The sequence below is a fragment of the Salvelinus namaycush genome, chromosome 5, assembly GCF_016432855.1.
Source record: "Salvelinus namaycush isolate Seneca chromosome 5, SaNama_1.0, whole genome shotgun sequence".
NCBI lineage: Eukaryota > Metazoa > Chordata > Actinopteri > Salmoniformes > Salmonidae > Salvelinus > Salvelinus namaycush.
This window is the reverse complement of record NC_052311.1, coordinates 21,736,676-21,759,175: the sequence shown is the minus strand read 5'-3', so window position 1 is coordinate 21,759,175 and position 22,500 is coordinate 21,736,676. Positions and strand designations below refer to the sequence as shown.

The 22,500-nt window shown below is 44.7% G+C and overlaps 1 protein-coding gene across 1 annotated transcript in view; it reads right to left on the bottom strand.

The window, feature by feature from the left end:
* The window catches only part of LOC120048047 (alpha-1,3-mannosyl-glycoprotein 4-beta-N-acetylglucosaminyltransferase B), a 182,480-nt gene that overhangs the window by 81,904 nt on the left and 78,076 nt on the right, over positions 1-22,500 (bottom strand). Inside the window, exons 2-4 of the mRNA XM_038993728.1 lie at positions 9,877-10,056; positions 9,489-9,632; positions 8,056-8,189 (exon numbers count right to left, since the gene is read on the bottom strand). Of these exons, the coding sequence (XP_038849656.1) occupies positions 8,056-8,189; positions 9,489-9,632; positions 9,877-10,056 (458 nt within the window). The remainder of the gene's footprint in view (positions 1-8,055; positions 8,190-9,488; positions 9,633-9,876; positions 10,057-22,500) is intronic.

Here is a 22,500-nt window from a genome sequence, read left to right as displayed (position 1 = left end):
TTCCACGGGGGGCCGAGTGTCTGCGGGTTTTCGCTCCTCCCTTGTACTTGATTGATGAATTAACATCACTAATTAGTTAGGAACTCCCCACACCTGGTTGTCTAGGGCTTTATTGAAAGGAAAAACCAAAAACCTGCAGACACTAGGCCCTCCGTGGAATGAGTTTGACACCCCTGATTTAGAGGATCTCTAAGGTCAGTCGTGACAGTACCCCCACCCCCCAAAGGTGCGTACTGCCGGCTGCAAACCTGAACCTATAGGGGAGGGTCCGGGTGGGCATCTACCCTCGGTGGCGGCTCCGGTTTGGGACGTAGCCGCCGCTCCCTACGCTGATCCCTCCGCTTCTGTGATACCGGACCGTGGATCGTCGCCAGAGACTCCGGACCGTGAATCGTCGCCGGAGGAACCGGACCGTGGATCATCGCCGGAGGCTCCGAACTGGGAACCGTCGCCGGAGGCTCCGGACTGGGGAGCGTCGCCGGAGGCTCCGGACTGGGGACCGTCGCCGGAGGCTCCGGACCGGGGACAGTCGCTGCAGGCTCCTTGCCATGGATCGTCAATACAGGCTCCGGGCCACGGATCGTCACTGGAGGCTTCGTGCCCTGGATTACCACTACAGGCTCCGGGCCATGGATCATCACTGGAGGCTTCGTGCCTTGGATCATCACTGGAGGCTCCGGGCCATGGATCATCACTGGAGGCTTCGTGCCATGGATTATCACTGGAGGCTTTGTGCCATGGATCATCACTGGAGGCTTCGTGCCTTGGATCATCACTGGAGGCTCCGGGCCATGGATCATCACTGGAGGCTTCGTGCCATGGATTATCACTGGAGGCTTCGTGCCATGGATCATCACTGGAGGCTTCGAACCATGGATAATCACTGGAGGCTTCGTACTTGGAGCCGAAACAGGTCTCACCGGACTGAGGAGACGTACTGGAAGCCTGGCTGGATACCCACTTTAGCTCGGTGAGTGTGGAGAGCTGGCACGGGACGCACTGGGCTATGAAGGCGCACTGGAGGCATAGTGCGTAGAGCCGGCGCAGGATATGCTGGATCGTGGAGGCGCACTGGAGGTCTGGAGCGTAGAGCTGGCACAAGGCATTATGGCTGAATCCCCCCTGTAGCACGGCAAGTGTGGGGAGCTGGCACAGGACGCACTGGGTTGTGCTGGCGAACTGAAGGCATGGTGCGCAGAACCAGATAACACGGTGCTTGACCAGTCACTCGCTCCCCACGGTAAGCACGGGGAGTTGGCTCAGGTCTGAACCCTCACTCTGCCAATCTCCCCGTGTGCCACCCCCCCAAAATAATTTGGGGGCTGCCTCTCGTGCTTGCTTTGTTGGTTTAACTCCTCGTAACGTCGCCGTTCCGCTTTCGCTGCCTCCATCTGCTCCTTAGGACGGCGATACTCCCCGGCCCTTGTCCAGGGTCCTGCTCCATCCAGGATTTCCTACCAGGTCCAGTCCTCCTGACCACGCTGCTTGGTCCGTTGGTGGTGGGATCTTTTGTAACGTCCGTCGTTCGAATAAGACCAAGGTGCAGCGTGGTAGGCGTACATTTTCTTTATTAAAATGTTCCATCAAAAAAACAATAAACAACTCAACGAACGAAAAGCTTAGGAGTGCAACCCATGCAACAAACAAAGACAAGATCCCACACCTGAAAGTGGGATAAAGGGCTGCCTAAGTATGATCCCCAATCAGAGACACGATAGACAGCTGCCTCTGATTGGGAACCATCAGCCAACCATCAGCCACTCGGCCAACAAAGAAATATAAACATAGATTTCCCATAGATTTCCCATCCTAGTCACACCCTGACCTACCAAGTAGAGAATTTAAAGGATCTCTAAGGTCAGGGCGTGACACTCAGATTATTCATTGAGGCTACATTCACTAACACTGGTTGTATAGTGCAATGTAAGGCATTCTCTGGTCGCTAGTTCTATTTGTATTGACTGCCATGTAAAGCAAAACTACCCAAGCATGGTTAATAGTTCCAGAACTTTGCAGGTTGCTATGGCAAACAAAAATGATTGCAATGGAGGCTCTTACCCCTCTTGCTAGCTAGCCAACTATACAGCTAACACAATCACTTCTGACTGAAGCTGGAAAGACAGAAAACTAGCTGCGTTTAGTTTTGTTTGACCTGTTTTTATATTGATATTTCTTTGTATATATCCATAAAAATTATGCTGATGAATGATTTCAACTAGCTGAGAAAAGCTGCCTGTCTGTCTTGTCCCGACACGCTCATTACTATGGGACAGCTTGATATCAAATTTCAATATTGAAACAATGTTGGAGATAATGTCTAGATGCTTTTTACAGTGGAGATCAAGTTTATAAATTGCATGGCTGGGCAGATGAGACAGTAGATCTGTGGTGGTGGTGGTAGTAGTGGTAGTAGTAGTAGTAGTACGTTGTTAGGTAATGACGTAAACCATGGCACTTTTTATTAACGTGGCCATGTGTATGTTGTCGAGTATACCATGGGCAGGATAGACATTTACATTACATTTTACATTTTAGTCATTTAGCAGACGCTCTTATCCAGAGCGACTTACAGTAGAGTGCATACATTTCAATACATTTTTTACTTTTTTTATTTTTTTTTATTTTTTTTTACATATTACATATTACATTTTACATACTGAGACAAGGATATCCCTACCGGCCAAACCCTCCCTAACCCGGACGACGCTATGCCAATTGTGCGTCGCCCCACGGACCTCCCGGTTGCGGCCGGCTGCGACAGAGCCTGGGCGCGAACCCAGAGACTCTGGTGGCGCAGCTAGCACTGCGATGCAGTGCCCTAGACCACTGCGCCACCCGGGAGGCCATAGACAATGGGAATTCCAAACCAAATGTTGTATAATTAAGCAATAAGGCCCGAGGGGGTGTGGTATACAGCCTGGATACAGCCGTGTTATATTGGCCATATACCACAAACCTCGGAGGTGCTTTTTTGATATTATACACTGGTTACTAAGTAATTTTGTGTCATACCCGTGGTATATGGTCTGATATACTTTACCAGGGCTTTCAGTCAATCCGCATTCAGGGCTCGAACAACCCTGTTTAAAATGTGCAACAGTCAAGTAGAATCCTATCTAGTACAGTGATGTAGGTACTAGCTAACCAGAGGACCAAGGCCATACAGTAGTAGCCCAACTCATGGTTTACAACTCTTTCTCTAAACCTGTGCTGCAACATGCAGTCAGCAAGTTCAACTAACCCACCGCAAGACAATGGAACAAAATGGTATGCATTATATTTGTTTAGTTCTGTGTTTTATTACTGTAGTTTAGCAAATGCAACTGCTTAGAATATTCATATGGTCACACACTGACAGCAGGGGAGAGCAATACACTGGGAAGGGCACGCACACACACACACACACACACACACACACACACACACACACACACACACACACACACACACACACACACACACACACACACACACACACACACACACACACACACACACACACACACACACACACACACACATCCATCACAACAGGGCTCCTTCTAGTAATGTGTCTTAAACAACCCTTTTACATGATTAGGGTTTCTTCACAATGAACTCCAGTGAACACATAGGCATATCTGTGAGGCTAGCCTGGTCGCTATCGCTAATTACCTTAGCATCGGTCATATGGGAATGATAGCTTTAGGGTTATAGGAGTTAGCGATGATTAGTGTCTAGACTATTAGGGGATCAAGAGGGGATGTGTGTGTGGTAGTGGCAGTAGCCTGGGGTAGCGTCACTCATTAGCTCTTCAGATCCCTGTCCTTTATAGATACATACAGACACATACATGAACGCGTGCGCATGCAGTCAAACATCCACGCACACATTGGGTTGGAATGGGTGGATTTCTCAATTCCCTTCTCAGGCCGTTGTATTGGGCAGTTCAATAGTGACAAATGTCTCAGTCCCTGGAGCAAAAACTTTACATGACATCAATAAGCTTCTGCCAAACATTTTAAACCAGCATCAGGAAATTGAGTCTATCATAGTTCAAGTGGGATTCAATGACATTATGAAGGGCAGCTCAGAACAGCTGAAGATGGATTTTAAAGAACGGATTGGGTCACTACTTGACACCAACAAGCGCCCCATAATATCTGGCAATCTGCCCTATCTAAATCATGGCATTGAACGGTTCAGCAGACTTTGAGCTCTCCATAACTGGCTACGAGACTATTGCAGCTTTATGGGTGTCATATTTATTGACAATTTTGATACCTTCTGGAAACAAACTCGTATTATAAGGAGGATGGGATCCACCCAAATCATTTGGGTTCCTGGATCCTTTCACAGCATTGTAAGGCTGCGTTGAGACAATGACTTATCAATGACCCAAGCCCAGCTCATTTAATCCCTACCATTGTGTCACTGAGTTGTCGCAAATGTACATTCAGCAAATGTACATTATCCCAGGGGCATTGGAAGACACAATGTAAGTAACCTAATTTATGTCCCTCTTACTGCCCTGAATGCCTCTGCTGATCCCACAGCTATTGCTTGCAGTAATCATGTGCCTATGAACCAGAGTGATACTGTTAGCAGTGAGGCGGTGTGCCCTAGTAGGAAGTCCACTGTGTGCAGCTCACCCTGCACTAACATAAATAACATGAGCATGTCTACCTTCCCAGTAAAGCAATAAAAACAACCAGGCATCCCAGAAAAGTTCTCAAAATAGCCCACGTTAACATATGTAGCTTAAGAAACAAGGTTCATGAAATCAGTCATTTGCTAGTGACAGATGATATTCATATTCTGACAATCTCTGAAACTTAGATAACACCTTTGATGATACAGTGGTAGCAATACATGGTTATAAGATCTACAGAAGGACAGAAATGCCACAGGTGGTCGTTTATATTCAGGACCACATTCCTGTAAAGCTTAGAGAGGATCTCATGTTAAATACTGTTGAAGTAATATAGCTACAGGTTGATCTGTCTCACCTAAAGCCCATTCTGGTGGGAAGCTGCTATAGACCACCAAGTGCTAACAGTCAGTATCTGGATAACATGTGTGAAATGCTGATAATGTTTGTGATATCAACAGAGAGGTATATTTTCTGGGTGATTTAAATATTGACTGGCTTTCATTAGGCTGCCAACTCAAGAGAAAGCTTCAAACTGTAACTAGTGCTTTCAACCTGGTTCAGGTTATCAGTCAACCTACCAGGGTAGTTACAAACAGCACAGGAATGAAATCATCAACATGTATTAACCACATATTTACTAATGCTGCATAAATTTCCTTTAAACCATTGGATGTAGTGATCACAATATAGTAGCCATATCTAGGATAACCAAAGTTCCAAAGGTTGGCCCTAATATAGTGTATAAGAGGTCATACAATACGTTTTGTAGTGATTCCTGTGTTGTTGATATTTGCTGAATATTTGAATGGTCTGTGGTGTGTAATGAGGAGCAACCAGACGCTGCACTTGACACATTTATGAAATTGCTTATCTCAGTTACTAATAAACATGCACCCAGTTACCCTGGATTGTAAACAGTAATGTTTAAAACATATTTATACAACAGTAGCTAAGAAGGGGAGAAGTTTGTCCATAATAAATTGCTGCTCTGCCTTCGTAACAGCACTATTAACAAGGCAGGTCCTACAGGCCCTAGTTTTGTCGCACCTGGACTATTGTTCAGTCGTGTGGTAAGGTGCAACAAAGAGGGACTTAGGAAAATTGCAATTGGCTCAGAACAGGGCAGCACGGCTGAGGCCAAAAGTTTTGAGAATGACACAAATATTAATTTTCACAAAGTCTGCTGCCTCAGTTTGTATGATGGCAATTTGCATATACTCCAGAATGTTATGAAGAGTGATCAGATGAATTGCAATTAATTGCAAAGTTTCTCTTTGCCATGCAAATCAACTGAATCCCCAAAAAACATTTCCACTGCATGTCAGCCCTGCCATAAAAGGACCATCTGACATCATGTCAGTGATTCTCTCGTTAACACAGGTGTGAGTGTTGACGAGGACAAGGCTGGAGATCACTCTGTCATGCTGACTGAGTTCGAATAACAGACTGGAAGCTTCAAAAGGAGGGTGGTGCTTGGAATCATTGTTCTTCCTCTGTCAACCATGGTTACCTGCAAGGAAACACGTGCCTTCATCATTGTTTTGCACAAAAAGGGCTTCACAGGCAAGGATATTGCTGCCAGTAAGATTGCACCTAAATCAACCATTTATCGGATCATCAAGAACTTTAAGGAGAGCGGTTCAATTGTTGTGAAGAAGGATTCAGGGCGCCCAAGAAAGTCCAGCAAGCGCCAGAACCGTCTCCTAAAGTTGATTCAGCTGCGGGATCGGGGCACCACCAGTACAGAGCTTGCTCAGGAATGGCAGCAGGCAGGTGTGAGTGCATCTGCACGCACAGTGAGGCGAAAACATTTGGAGGATGGCCTGGTGTCAAGAAGGGCAGCAAAGAAGCCACTTCTCTCCAGGAAAAACATCAGGGACAGACTAATATTCTGCAAAAGGTACAGGGATTGGACTGCTGAGGACTGGGGTAAAGTCATTTTTCTCTGATGAATCCCCTTTCTGATTGTTTGGGGCATCTGGAAAAAAGCTTGTCCGGAGAAGACAAGGTGAGCACTACCATCAGTCCTGTGTCATGCCAACAGTAAAGCATCCTGAAACCATTCATGTGTGGGGTTGCTTCTCAGCCAAGGGAGTGGGCTCACTCACAATTTTTCCTAAGAACACAGCCATGAATAAAGAATGGTACCAACACATACTCCGAGAGCAACTTGTCCCAACCATCCAGGAAAAGTTTGGTGACGAACAATGCATTTTCCAGCATGATGGAGCACCTTGCCATAAGGCAAAAGTGGTAACTAAGTGGCTCGGGGAACAAAACATTGATATTTTGGGTCCATGGCCAGGAAACTCCCCAGATCTTAATCACATTGAGTTCTTGTGGTCAATCCTCAAGAGGAGGGTGGACAAACAAAAACCCACAAATTCTGACAAACTCCAAGCATTGATTATGCAAGAATGGGCTGCCATCAGACAGGATGTGGCCCAGAAGTTAATGACAGTATGCCAGGGCGGATTGCAGAGGTCTTGAAAAAGAAGGGTCAACACTGCAAATATTGACTCTTTGCATCAACTTCATGTAATTGTCAATAAAAAAGATTTGACACTTATGAAATGCTTGTAATTATACTTCAGTATTCCATAGTAACATCTGACAAAAATATCTAAAGACACTGAAGCAGCAAACTTTGTGAAAATGTATATTTGTGTCATTCTCAAAACTTTTGGCCACGACTGTACACAGAAATTAATAATATGCTAACATTAATAATGAGCATGTCATTCTCTCCTGGCTCACAGTGTAGAAGAGATTGACTTCATCACTACTTGTATTTGTGAGAAGTATTGACATGTTGAATGCACCGAGCTGTCTGGCACACAGCTCGGACACCCATGCATACCTCACAAGACATGCCACCAGAGGTCTCTTCGTCTCACCAGAGGTCTCTTCACAGTCCCCCATGGAACTCTATACACATCAAGTAACTCATGCAAGCAGTAAAATTTGATTTAAAAAACAGATAAAAATACACCTTATGGAACAGCGGGGAATGTGAAGCAACACAAACGTAGTCACAGACACATGCATACACACACACGATAACATACGCACTATACACACACGTACACATGGATTTGTGTTGTAGATATGTGGTAGTAGAGTAGGGGCCTGAGGGCACACACTTTATCTGTTGTGAATGTATTGTGATGTTTCTAAAATTGTATAACTGTCTTCATTTTGCTGGACCCCAGGAAGAATAGCTCCCTTGGCAGCAGCTAACGGGGATCCTTAATAAATACATGTGGAAATACACTCACACACACACACACACACACACACACACACACACACACAAACACAAACAGACACAGAGTTCACTGAATAAATTCAAAAGCTCCTGAAGGGACTACAGAGGGCAGAGACGTCATAGCAGAACACAAACATGTCCGGTTTTATCTCACCTCAGCTATGAAGACCACAATGACACAGTCCTCCTTCTCTGCCGCACTGAGCTCTGTCATCAGAGAGCTGAGGGTGTCTGTCAGGTACGAGTGGACCTCCCTCTTCACACTGGGCACGCCCATCACGATCGACACTGTGACAGACACACACACAGACCGATCACAGTCAGTACAGGGAGGGAAGGAACCAATGATGTGCTAGATTGGGTGGAATGAGCCAGTCAGTATATATTTCACAACAGAGACAGAATCACTTGTTTTTTGAAGAGAGGGGGAAGAAGAGAGGGTGAGAAAGAAAGCTAACTAGATGAGGAGAGAGAGAAATGAGAGAAGGGCTGGAGGGAGTAGGGGTAGGGGAGAGTAGTTGAAGGACTTACAAGCACAATAGTACAATGTTGTCAACACATTCTGCACATCCGTGAAAAATAACAATGCCCTGCAATGACTGATCAAATGCAAGTGAATAATAAATAGTCAAGGCCGAACTACAATTCAGGTATTTTTACCAACTTCCCATTCTCATAGGGAGGAAGTCCAAATCAATAGCCGTGTTTGTGCAGCAACAGTTGATTCTACAACCCTGTACTCTTCCTCACCCTCCCCTCCTCTCCCATTGTGAGCTAACATAAGTAGACCCTAGTGGCCGTCTTCCCCATTTACTACGCCGATAAAACGTACTGCAATTACTAGAGAGCTAGCGGTAAAGTCCTGGCTCGCGCTCTACAAGGTACCCTCATGGACGTGGCCCGCGTAATCCATTTAGATGGGGTTTGGTGGCCTAAACGTAAATCACACACACAGATTAATTATTGGCCCCTTTGAGAGTCTAGCTGGCTGTCTGGAGAGTTTGGACGGCCTCTCCAGGGGAGTGGAGGTTTATGGGGGGGGGGGGGGGGGGGGGGGGGGTTAGGAGGCTCGCTCCCCAGGGAGGGAGAAGTCTAACTGGGCTACTGGTACAGCCACAGTGGGGCAGAGAGCCAGAGAGGGAGGTGATGAAGGGAGAAATAACCAATGCTGGACAGAGAGCCAGAGAGGGAGGTGATGAAGGGAGAAATAACCAATGCTGGACAGAGAGCCAGAGAGGGAGGTGATGAAGGGAGAAATAACCAATGCTGGACAGAGAGCCAGAGAGGGAGGTGATGAAGGGAGAAATAACCAATGCTGGACAGAGAGCCAGAGAGGGAGGTGATGAAGGGAGAAATAACCAATGCAGGACAGAGCACAATGGTACTGTTGTCAGAGGAAGGGTGGGAAGAGGTGGAACTAGGAAAGGATGGTGATGAACGTGTGTGTGTGTGTGTGTGTGTGTGTGTGTGTGTATGTGTGTGTGTGTGTGTGTGTGTGTGTGTGTGTGTGTGTGTGTGTGTGTGTGTGTGTGTGTGTGTGTCTGTGTGTGTGTGTCTGTGTGTGTGTGTGTCTGTGTGTGTACTGACCACCGGTGCGTCCCTGGCCCACGTGCACAGCAGGCTGCAGGCTGCTCTCCTTCGCAAGGAGATGGGGCAGGTGATGGAAGATACTGGGCAGCTGGAGGACATTCTTACTGGTCGTCACGTTCCACAGCTTCAGCTTGGTCTCATCTATCACACAACGAATACATGCACACACCACACACATGGACGAATGCACGCACACAGACGCGGAGCGCGCACACACATTTTTTTATACACACGAATACACGCACAAACACACAGGGGTCGGAAGAGGGTCAAAATTCAAAAATCTGATTTGTTCTGACTGGTTATGACAAGCTCTGACTACCTTCAACTGGTTCTGAATAGCGCTGGCTGGTTTTGACTGGTTCAAATGAGTATCTCCTCTTACCAGATAGGCTGGCCCAGGTGCGATTGATGTCCCTAAGGGCCTGCTTTTCAGCGATGGCCCTCTTGATCTCGTCCAGCACCAGGTTGAGCTCCTTGGATCGCTTCAGGTTCTCCTGCTCGGCAGAGTGCAGACGCTCTCTCAGGGCCAGAAACTCCCGCTGGTAAATGTCCACCACATCACCTACAGAGAGAGGAGGGAGAGTGGTTTGTTAAATAAAAGTGTTAGAGTTCTCTTGAATCTTATTAACTTTCTTCTGTGATTTGCAAATTTGCATAATATTACATGGTTTCGACTCCTTGAAGGCCAATACATTCACTGCTCGTTTCATGCCAATAAAGCATGTTAGAATTGGAATTTAAGATAGAGAGATAGAGAGAGAGATGAGAGAGCCCTACAACAAAGAACATATAGCAAAACCATATAAATGATCAAATACAAATCTTAGAATCAACTATTAAAAACTACCAGAACCCACTGGACTCTCCAATTACATTGAATGAACTACAGGACAAAATACAAACTCTCCAACTCAAAAAAGTTGTGTCGTTGATGGTATCCTAAATGAAATTATAAAATATTGTCACGTTCTGACCATAGTTATTTTGTGTTTTCTTTGTTTTAGTGTTGGTCAGGACGTGAGCTGGGTGGGCATTCTATGTTGTGTGTCTAGTTTGTCCGTTTCTATGTATGACCTGATATGGTTCTCAATCAGAGGCAGGTGTTAGTCATTGTCTCTGATTGGGAACCATATTTAGGTAGCTTGTTTTGTGTTGGGGTTTGTGGGTGGTTGTCTTCTGTCTTTGTGTTCATTGCACCAGATAGGACTGTTTCGGTTTTGCCACATTTGTTATTTTGTATTTGTGTAGTGTTCACGTTATCATCTTTTATTAAACATGTTGAACACGAACTACGCTGCGTCTTGGTCCGATCCCTGCTACACCTCCTCTTCAGACGAAGAGTAGGAAGGCTGCCGTTACAAATATACAGACCACAAATTTCAATTGGCTATACTTTAAGACTTTAACATCATCCTTAGCTCTGGCATCTTCCCCAATATTTGGAACCAAGGACTGATCACCCCAATCCACGAAAGTGGAGACAAATTTGACCCCAATAACTACTGCGGGATATGCGTCAACAGCAACCTTGGGAAAATCCTCTGTATTATCATTAACAGCAGACTCATCTATTTCCTCAGGGAAAACAATGTACTGAGCAAATGACAAATTGGCTTTTTACCAAATTACTGTACGACAGACCATGTATTCACCCTGCACACCATAATTGGCAAAGGAACAAACCAAAACAAAGCAAAGTCTTCTCATGCTTTGTTGATTTCAAAAAAGCTTTAGACTCAATTTGGCATGAGGGTCTGCAAAACAAATTGATGGAAAGTGGTGTTGGGGGAAAAACATACGACATTATAAAATCCATGTACACAAACAAGTGTGCAGTTAAAATTGGCAAAAAACACACACATTTCTTTCCACAGGGCCGTGGGGTGAGACAGGGATGAGCTTAAGCCCCACCCTCTTCAACATATATATCAACGAATTGGCGAGGGCACTAGAACAGTCTGCTGCACCCGGCCTCACCCTACTACAATCCAAAGTCAAATGTCTACTGTTTTCTGATGATCTGGTGCTTCTGTCCCCAACCAAGGAGGGTCTACAGCAGCACCTAAATTTTCTGCACAGAATCTCTCAGACCTGGGCCCTGAAAGTAAATCTCAGTAAGACCAAAATAATGGTGTTCCAAAAAAGGTCCAGTTTCCAGGACAACAAATACAAATTCCACCTAGACACCGTTGCCCTAGAGCACACAAAAAACTATACATACATCGGTCTAAACATCAGTACCACAGGTAACATCCACAAAGCTGTAGACGATCTGAGAGACAAGGGAAGAAGGGCCTTCTATTCCATCAAAAGGAACATAAAATTCAACATACCAATTAGGATCTGGCTAAAAATACTTGAATCAGTTATAGAACCCATTGCCCTTCATGGTTGTAAGGTCTGTGGTCCGCTCACCAACCAAGAATTCACAAAATGTGACAAACACCAAATTGAGATTCTGCATTCAGAATTCTGAAAAAATATAATATGTGTACAACGTAAAACACCAAATAATGCATGTAGAGTAGAATTAGGCTGATACCCGCTAATTATCAAAATCCAGAAAAGATTTCTACAACCTTCCATAACAAAGACATCACCTACAGAGAGATGAACCTGGAGAAGAGTCCCCTAAGCAAGCTGGTCATTGGGCTCTCTTCACAAACACAAACAGACCCCACAGAGCCCCAGGACAGCAACACAATTAGCCCAACCAAACCATGAGAAAACAAAAAGATAATTATTTAACACATTGGAAAGAATCAACAAAAAAACATAGCAAACTAGAATGCTATTTGGCCCTAAACAGAGAGTACACAGTGGCAGAATACCTAACTACCGTGACTGACCCATACTTAAGGAAAGCTTTTACTATGTACAGACTCAGTGAGCATAGCCTTGCTATTGAGAAAGGCCGCCGTAGGCAGACCTGGCTCTCAAGAGAAGACAGGCTATGTGCACACTGCCCACAAAATGAGGTGGAAACTGAGCTGCACTTCCTAACCTCCTGCCAAATGTATGACCATATTAGAGACACATATTTCCCTCAGATTACACAGACCCACAAAGAATTCGAAAACAAATCCAATTTTGAAAAACTCCCATATCTACTGGGTGAAATACCACAGTGTGCAATCACAGCAGCAAGATGTGTGACCTGTTGACACAAGAAAAGGGCAACCAGTGAAGTACAAACATCATTGTAAATACAACCTATATTCATGTATATTTATTTTTCCGTTTTGTACTTGAACTATTTACACATCATTACAACACTGTATATAGACATATGACATTTGAAATGTCTTTATTACTTTTGTAACTTTTGTAAGTGTAATGTTCACTGTAAATTTGTATTGTTTATTTAACTTTTGTTTATTATCTATTTCACTTGCTTTCGCAATGTAAACATATGTTTCCCATGCCAATAAAGCCCTTAAATTGAGAGAGAGAGAGAGAGAGAGAGAGAGAGAGAGAGAGAGAGAGAGAGAGAGAGAGAGAGAGAGTGAGAGTGAGAGTGCGAGAGAGCGCGAGACCACGAGAAAGAGCGAGAAAAGATACAGGAAACAGGTGGAGAATGAGAGTCAGTTGACACAAACACATAGACTACACACCACAACCATAAACGTCACCCTATTGCATCTTTACATGTTCTTTACCCGACATACAGAGAGAACACATGGACAACATAGGACAGTCCTTCCTTGGTGACTTTATGTAGCTTTTAAAGCAGTGTTTTACTGTGGTCCTGCTGGAGCACTTTTCAAGTCATTACCCATCTTAACAGCTTGATCAATAGGCACTATGGCCTGGACTGATACGTATCGATCATAGTGGACGAATCACCTCACTGAACCCACAGATTGTTGGCCGAAGCGACAGATGCCTGGTCCCAGACCTGTGTGTGCTGTCTTGCCAACTCCTTTAATGTGACGATGACCACAGTAGTTGCCAAGACAGCACACACACATCTGGGCCAGGCTAAAGTGAGCTCTGGTCTAGAGGACATGTTACTGTAGTAGGTATAACGCTGATGTAGAATGGTAACATCTCTGTCATGAGGCTAGTTTAATGTGTAATCTTGACTTAATAGATAGTGTTAACAGTCTCGACAGCTACACAACCTGAGAGCAAAATTGATTTTCTCTGAATCTTGTGCGCATTACATTATAAGGCTGAGTATATCTCCATCACAGGAGGCTGGTGGCACCATCATTGGGGAGGACGGGCTTGTGGTAATGGCTGGAGTGGAATGAGTGGAATGGTATCAAATACAGCAAACATGGTTTCCATGTGTTTGATGTCATTCCATTTGCTCCGTTCCAGCCATTATTATGAGCCATCCTCCCCTCAGCAGCCTCCACTGATCTCCTAGACATTGAACAGGCATATCTAGGTATGAATTAGTGGTAAGATAGAGTTCTCTTTACACAAATGTAATAGAAAGGTAAAATAAATGCTTGTGAGATTCTTGTGAGCTAAACATGAAGGTGGTCTCTACAGTCATAAATCCACTAGGAACGGGACAGATTGTCAAGGTCAGAGCTACTAGTCTCATAATAGCATACGAATAACATAATACATATATTTAACGACATGTTGCAAGGATATTCTGTGAACAACAGAGTATGATATAAATCTGCTATGGACAGCCTCAAAAGTAATGGACTACACAGGGTGCCATTTTGGGAAGCAGAGCAGGTGTTTCCAGGTCACAGACCTCCCTCTCTAAGCTGATCTCACTCATATTCCTCCCCTCCTCTATTCCACCTTCCTTTTTCTCATTATTCCTCTTCCCGTTGCTCTCCAATAAAAGAGAGCAGGGTTATACTGCTGCTGCTCGCTACTCTATGCTAGATGCCCTCTCTCCGAACTGATACACACACACACACTCACGCAAGCACATGCCCACGCATGGTTACGCACAGCACTAGATATGCATACACACACCTTGGGATGGACACACACACAGACACACACACACACACACACAGGACACGTACAGCTCTGCAGATCGCGTCAAATTGAAGCGGGTGGGAGAGAGAGAGAGAGAAAGAGAGAGAGAGAGAGAGAGCAGAAAAAAAGCGAAATCTCAGGAAACATGGGACTCATGTTTCACTAATGCTATCTGAACCTAAACCCCGGCGTAATCCCTGACCTCACCTAGCCCTGATGCACACCTCGTTAACCGTACAGCAACCCAGACTTGAGATGGGACAGCAGGGACTTTAAGTGGAAAGGTACAAAGACAATCCAATGTATTGTACACACCTACAGTACAAAAAAAAGTATGAATGTATGTACTTGTAAGTCGCTCTGGATAAGAGCGTCTGCTAAATGACTTAAATGTTAAATGTAAATGTACTGAGAGGCAGTCAAAATTCAAAAAAAATTATCATCAAAAAAGGGAACAGGGGTGGAATAGCCGTCTATGCTGACAGCTATGGTGGAACTTGTTTTTGAGACAAAGTTCTTTCGCTCTCGGGAATTGTGTCACGCCTATACACTTCTTGTGGAAATTAGGGAGGAAAGTGGGGAGGAAATTAGGGAGGAAATTAGAGAGGAAATTAGGGAAGAAAGTAGAGAGGAGAGTAGAGAGGAGAGTAGAGATGAGAGTAGAGAGGAGAGTGGGGAGAGGAAAGTAGAGAGGAGAGTAGAGAGGAGAGTAGAGAGGAGAGTGGGGAGAGGAAAGTAGAGAGGAGAGTAGAGAGTAGAGAGGAGAGTAGAGAGGAGAGTGGGGAGAGGAAAGTAGAGAGGAGAGTAGAGAGGAGAGTAGAGAGGAGAGTAGGGAGAGGAGAGTAGAGAGGAGAGTAGAGAGGAGAGTAGAGAGGAGAGTAGAGAGGAGAGTGGGGAGAGGAAAGTGCCAGGAGAGAGATGAAAGTGTAGAAGAGAGATAGAGTGTCTAATAGCATGAAGCTGGGGAAACAGTGTTTAAATCCTGCTGTGGCCACGGACATGATGACACACAGGCTCAACACCTGAGTTTGGCTCTCTAAAGCATTGATAGTATTAGGGGCTGCTAGGGGGCGATGTCGACATATTGCAACACTGTGTTAAGATTATTTCTCCTATTCCCCTCTCTATCGGTGGTTCTCACTCCCTCTCTTCTACTCTCCATCAGTCTTGCTCTCTCCGTCAGTCTTGCTCTCCCAGTCTGTCTTGCTCTCCCAGTCTGTCTTGCTCTCGCTGTCTGTCTTGCTCTCGCTGTCTGTCTTGCTCTCTCAGGTCCATCTCTCTTGTTTTCTCGAGTGTGGCAAAACCCCAAAGAGACAGCACGAGCAATCACTCAGAGAATGCCTTGCCAAAATGTGGTATGATGAAGAAGATTGTGTGTGTCTATGTTTGTGTGTGTGTGAGTATGTTACCATACTCTGAGGTTGTGTGTGATTTGTGGACCCCAGGAAGAGTAGCTGCTGCTTTTGCAATAGCTAATGGGGATCCTAATGAAATACCAAATACCAATTTGCGTAGATGCAGATAAAGACAGAAAGAGAGGAAGCTAACACTCCCACACAAAATCTCTGCCAGGTCACCCGTGATACAAGTCAGTATTCGACATCCATCCATGTCTTGAGGACATCGGGAGATGACGTGGGAACCGAAACGTTTGAGTAACATGGATGAACGTCTAATTTTGGCATGAGACCGTGAGAGCTAGTTGCAAAATCTAGTCACACACACATACACACACTTCCCCCATCCTAATGTGGAGTTTTAATTATCATTCTGCATAATTATTTATCTCCTGTATCTTAATGATGTTAATCACTGGACGGTTGTGTATTAAGTGATTACAGAGCCCATCTAGATGGGTGGCAGCATGCTGCATCGCTGCAAAACAATAAGGAACATTATGCATAATGCATGGCTCTGGAATATATTACACTATGCAAAGGACTAACCTCATCAAGACCTGCTTCTGGTGTGTTTGTTTGTGTGTGTGTGTGTGTGTGTGTGTGTGTGTGTGTGTGTGTGTGTGTGTGTGTGTGTGTGTGTGTGTGTGTGTGTGTGTGTGTGTGTGTGTGTGTGTGTGTGTGTGTGTGTGTGTGTGTGTGTGTGTGTGTGAGTGAGAGAATGTGTGTAAATGCCCAGTGTGTTATTTTGTAGGGGTGTGTATGCGTTATGTTACTCTTATTATGTGATTGTATACATGTATGTACACAGACACAGACCAGTGATGTACAGTGCATTTGGAAAGTATTCAGACATCTTGACTTTTTACACATTTTGGTACGTTACAGCCTTATTCTAAAATGTATAAAATAAAACATTTTCCTCATCAATCTGCACACAATACCCCATAATGATGAACTGAAAACAGGTTTGTAGAATGTTTTGCAAATGTATTAAAAAAAACAGAAATACCTTCATTACGTAAGTATTTAGACCCTTTGCTATGAGACTCGAAATTGAGCTCAGATGCATCTTGTTTCCATTGATCATCCTTGACAAGTTTATACAACTTGATTGCAGTCCACCTGTGGTCAATTCAATTGATTGGACATGATTTGGAAAGGCACACACATGTCTATATACAGTTGAAGTCGGAAGTTTACATACACTTAGGTTGGAGTCATTAAAACTTGTTTTTCAACCACTCCAAACATTTCTTGTTGACAAACTATAGTTTTGGTAAGTCGGTTAGGACATCTACTTTGTGCATGACACAAGTAATTTTTCCAAAAATTGTTTACAGACAGATTATTTCACTTATAATTCACTGAATCACAATTCCAGTGGGTCAGAAGTTTACGAGTTGCCATTTGATTACCTGTTCAGGAGTCTTATGGCTTCGGGGTAAAAACTGTTGAGAAGCCTTTTTGTCTTAGACTTGGCACTCCGGTACCGCTTGCCATGCGGTAGTAGATGGCAAGCGGTACCTTCACAAAATAGATGGCATCATGAGGGAGGAAAATTATGTGGATATATTGAAGCAACATCTCAAGACATCAGTCAGGAAGTTAAAGCTTGGTCGCGAATGGGTCTTCCAAATGGACAATGACTCCAAGCATACTTCCAAAGTTGTGGCAAAATGGCTTAAGGACAACAAAGTTAAGGTATTGGAGTGACCATCACAAAGCCCCGACCTCAATCCTATAGAAAATTTGTGGGCAGAACTGAAAAAGCGTGTGCAAGCAAGGAGGCCTACAAACTTGACTCAGTTACACCAGCTCTATCAGGAGGAATGGGCCAAAATTCACCCAACTTATTGTAGGAAGCTTGTGGAAGGCAACCTGAAACGTTTGACCCAAGTTAAACAATTTAAAGGCAATGCTACCAAATACTCATATTAGTGTACTAACTACTAATACTAACTATTATTCTGACATTTCACATTCTTAAAATAAAGTGGTGATCCTAACTGACCTAAGACAGGGAATTTTTACTAGGATTAAATGTCAGGAATTATGAAAAACTGAGTTTAAATGTATTTGGCTAAGGTGTATGTAAACTTCCGACTTCAACTGTAAGGTCCCACAGTTGACAGTGCAAGTCAGAGCAAAAACCAAGCCATGAGGTCAAAGGAATTGTCAGTAGAGCTCCGAGACAGGATTGTGTCGAGGCACAGATCTGGGAAATGGTACCAAAACATTTCTGCAGCATTGAAGGTCTCCAAGAACACAGTGGCCTCCATCATTCTTAAATAGAATAAGTTTGGAACCACCAATACTCTTCCTAGAGCTGGCCACCCGGCCAAACTGAGCAATCTGGGGAGAAGGGCCTTGGTCAGTGAGGTGACCAAGAACCAGATGGTCACTATAACAGAGCTCTAGAGTTCCTCTGTGGAGATGGGAGAACCTTCCAGAAGGGCAACCATCTCTGCAGCACTCCACCAATCAGGCCTTTATGGTGGAAGGCACTCCTCAGTAAAATGCATGACAGCCCGCTTTGATTTTTCCCAAAAGGCACCTAAAGACTCTCAGACCATGAGAAACAAGATTCTCTGGTCTGATGAAACCAAGATTGAACTCTTTGGCCTGAATGCCAAACTTCACGTCTGGAGGAAACCTGGCACCATCCCTACGGTGAAGTATGGTGGTAGCAGCATCATGCTGTGGGGATGTTTTTCAGTTTCTGATGTCCTTGAGTGGACCAGCCAGAGCCCGGACATGAACCCGATCAAACGTTGCTGGAGACACCTGAAAAGATTTGTTCAGCAACGCTCCCCATCCAACCTGACAGAGCTTGAGAGAATCTGCAGAGAAGAATGGGAGAAACTCCCCAAATACAGGTGTGCCAAGCTTGTAGTGTCATACCCAAGAAGACTCAAGCCTGTAATCACTGCCAAAGGTGCTTCAACTGAGTAAAGGGTCTAAATACTTATGTAAATGTCATATTTCAGGTTTTTATTTTTTATAAAATAGCAAACATTCCTTAACCTGTTTTTGCTTTGTCATTATGGGGTATTGTGTGTAGATTGATGATGAAAAAACAAACAATTCAATCCATTTTAGAGTAAGGCTGTAACGTAACAAAATGTGGAAAAAGTCAAGGGGTCTGAATACTTTCCGAATGCACTGTATAAGCTAGTGATAGCTAGTGAATGTAAGTCAATCAAGCAAATATGATTCTCATTGGATGGTTCTTCAGGTCTGGGGCCTTAGAGGATCATGGGAAATAGAAACCTGTCTTCACTCTGTCTTAACCTTTGACCTATAGCTGTGTTTGTGTGTGTGTGAGTGTCTGTGGTTGTGTGTGTCCGTGGTTGTTTGTGTGTTTGTGATTGCGCACACCTGTGCATGCATCACCTAGGATTTAAAGACCTTTCCAAAAGCCCTCCACAATAGGACCCAATCAGCATCTTACATTCTTTAACAAATAGACAATCATCAAAATGATGTCATTACCTAGTGATTGACGTCAGCATCCACAACAGGTCAAATCTACACAACTGCAGACATCATTACATACATATCAAGACTGAAGACATGTTTTCTCTCTCTGTTCAACAGATCAGGCCGATGCAATATTCACTGAATACAAGGGGATTCATCAAGACTTAAGACGTTTTTCCCGCCTCTTTTTCCATTTGTCTCTAAAATCCTCTGAATTCATATGAGGATGGGGTCAACATTTATGTTATTTAGACATTGTGTTTCAGCTCTGTCTCGTAAAGAGAAACCCTTTTAAAGACAAGTATCAAAAGCAGTATTAAAACTAGGAAAGACTGAAACCAAACTACTCACACTACTAAGTTACTCACACTACTAAGTTACTCACACTACTAAGTTACTCACACTACTAAGTTACTCACACTACTAAGTTACTCACACTACTAAGTTACTCACACTACTAAGTTACTCACACTAGGAGTATCAGAGTACACATGTACACATCCAGCCAAGGTAGTGAGAGAGTCACATTTCAGCACATGGAATGTATATGTCTATCAGTAACATGAGCCTGGCAGTGTTGATGGTTGGTGAGATCATCATTCTAGATACGCTATCGGTCTTTCCTGTTCCTGTTGTTTACTTCTTAGAGGTAAACGGATAGTTACTTTTACACAAAGGCCTATAACGGATGATTTGAAAACACATGAATAAATAGTCATAACACAGCGAAAGATCTAACTCATCTGAGAGGTTTGCGATTGACACACTAAAACCAACAAAGCGATAAACTAATTCACTGTACTCAGCCTGAAACCATCAAACACACATATCAACAAAGACTGAGGTCATTTAATCCACTCTGCATACCCACTGTCCTCAATAGCAACACTTCTGACACACACTTAAAAATGAAACACACCAACCCACTCAACTTTACACATTGACACACACACACACACACACACACACACACACACACACACACACACACACACACACACACACACACACACACACACACACACACACACACACACACACACACACACACACACACACACACACTAAAACACCCCAACCCACGCAAACACGTTCACTTCCACTGGGGTGGGTTTAAGTCCATAGTAAGTCAGTCAGTTTCTCTCCTGTAGTCTATTGAAGACCACCAGAGGGCCCAGAGCCAAGAAAGGCACCCAAACCTAATCCCAGTTTAGTCAATGACTAAAAGAGCAGCTATATCGCTCACACACACACACACACACATTCTAACACAACAAAATCCGCTGCCTGACTGCGCTTCCCGTCACAAACAGATTGTCACAGTGAAAATTCTTCCCATAGGGACATGGGGAAAGAAGAGGATTGGAAATGCCTGAGGTGTGTGACCGCGATGGACGTGTCTGTGTGTGAATGTACGTGACGCCAATGCATGTGTGTGTGTGATACGCCGTCGCCCCCGCCACTGGTGGGAGAGGGAATGTGAATAATAGGAATGTTGGATCGTGGCCCACCAATCTACTCTGATCAAAGCATTCATCATCATCCTCCTCATCCTCCTCACTTGAGAGAAAGAGTCTTGTGAAGTCTGCTCCCTGAGCTTTACGGATGTGTGGTGTCAGTGTGTGGTGTCAGTAGGTGGTGTCAGTAGGTGGTGTCAGTGTGTGTCAGATTGTGGTGTCACTCTGTGTCCGTTTTTGTGTCAGTGTGTGTATCCGTGTGTGTATATGTGTGTGTGTCAGTGTGTGTGTCGGGATGTGGTGTCAGTGTGTGTGTCAGGTTGTGGTGTCACTGTGTGTCAGTGTCAGGTTGTGTGTGTGTGTGTGTGTGTGTGTGTGTGTGTGTGTGTGTGTGTGTGTGTGTGTGTGTGTGTGTGTGTGTGTGTGTGTGTGTGTGTGTGTGTGTGTCAGTGTCTGTGTGTGTGTGTGTGTGTGTGTGTCTGTTTGTGTGTGTGTGTGTGTGTGTGTGTGTGTGTGTGTGTGTGTGTGTGTGTGTGTGTGTGTGTGTGTGTGTGTGTGTGTGTGTGTGTGTGTGTGTGTGTCAGGTTGTGGTGTCCGTGTGTGGTGTCCGTGTGTGGTGTCAGTATCAGTGTGGTATCAGAGTGTGGTGTCAGTGTCTGTTCCAGTATGTGTGCATGTCCGGTTGTGGTGTCAATGTATGTGTGTGTCCGGTTGTGGTGTCAGTGTGTGTGTCAGGTTGTGGTGTCCGTGTGTGGTGTCAGTATCAGTGTGGTATCAGAGTGTGGTGTCAGTGTCTGTTCCAGTATGTGTGCGTGTCCGGTTGTGGTGTCAATGTATGTGCGTGTCCGGTTGTGGTGTCAGTGTATGTGTGTGTCCGGTTGTGGTGTCAGTGTATGTGTGTGTCCGGTTGTGGTGTCAGTGTATGTGTGTGTCCGGTTGTGGTGTCAGTGTATGTGTGTGTCCGGTTGTGGTGTCAGTGTGTGTGTGTCCGGTTGTGGTGTCACCGTTTGTGTCAGTGTCAGTGTGTGTGTCAGTGTCACTGTGTGTGTCAGTGTCACTGTGTCAGGTTGTGGTGTCAGTGTCTGTGTCAGGGTACGGTGTAAGTATATGGTGTCAGTGTCAGTGTGTGTGTCAGGTTGTGGTGTTAGTATCACCGTGTGTGTCAGTGTCAGTGTCTGTGTTTCTGTCCGTGTATATGTCACCGTGTGTGTCACTGTGTGTGTGTGTGTGTGTGTGTGTGTGTGTGTGTGTGTGTGTGTGTGTGTGTGTGTGTGTGTGTGTGTGTATGTGTGTGTGTGTGTGTGTGTCAGTGTGGGGTGTCAGGTTGTGGGGTCAGGTTGTGGGGTCAGTGTCAGTGTGTGTGTCAGTGTGTGGTGTCAGTGTGTGGTGTCAGGTTGTGGTGTCACAGTTTGGTGTCAGTGTCTGTGTCAGCGTGTGTGTCAGTGTGTGTGTCAAATTGTTTCAGTGTGTGTCAGGTTGTGGTGTCACCGTGTGCTGTCACCGTGTGTTGTCAGTGTGTGGTGTCAGTGTGTGGTGTCAGTGTGTGGTGTCAGTGTGTGTTGAGAGACTGGCAGGTTGAGATCCATTAGGAATGTGTTTGTGTGTGTGCCATCCATCAAGAGTACAGAGCACCAAGGAGCATACAAACACACACACGGACAGATGCAAGCACAAACACACACACACACACATTCTCCCCTCACTCCAATTGGC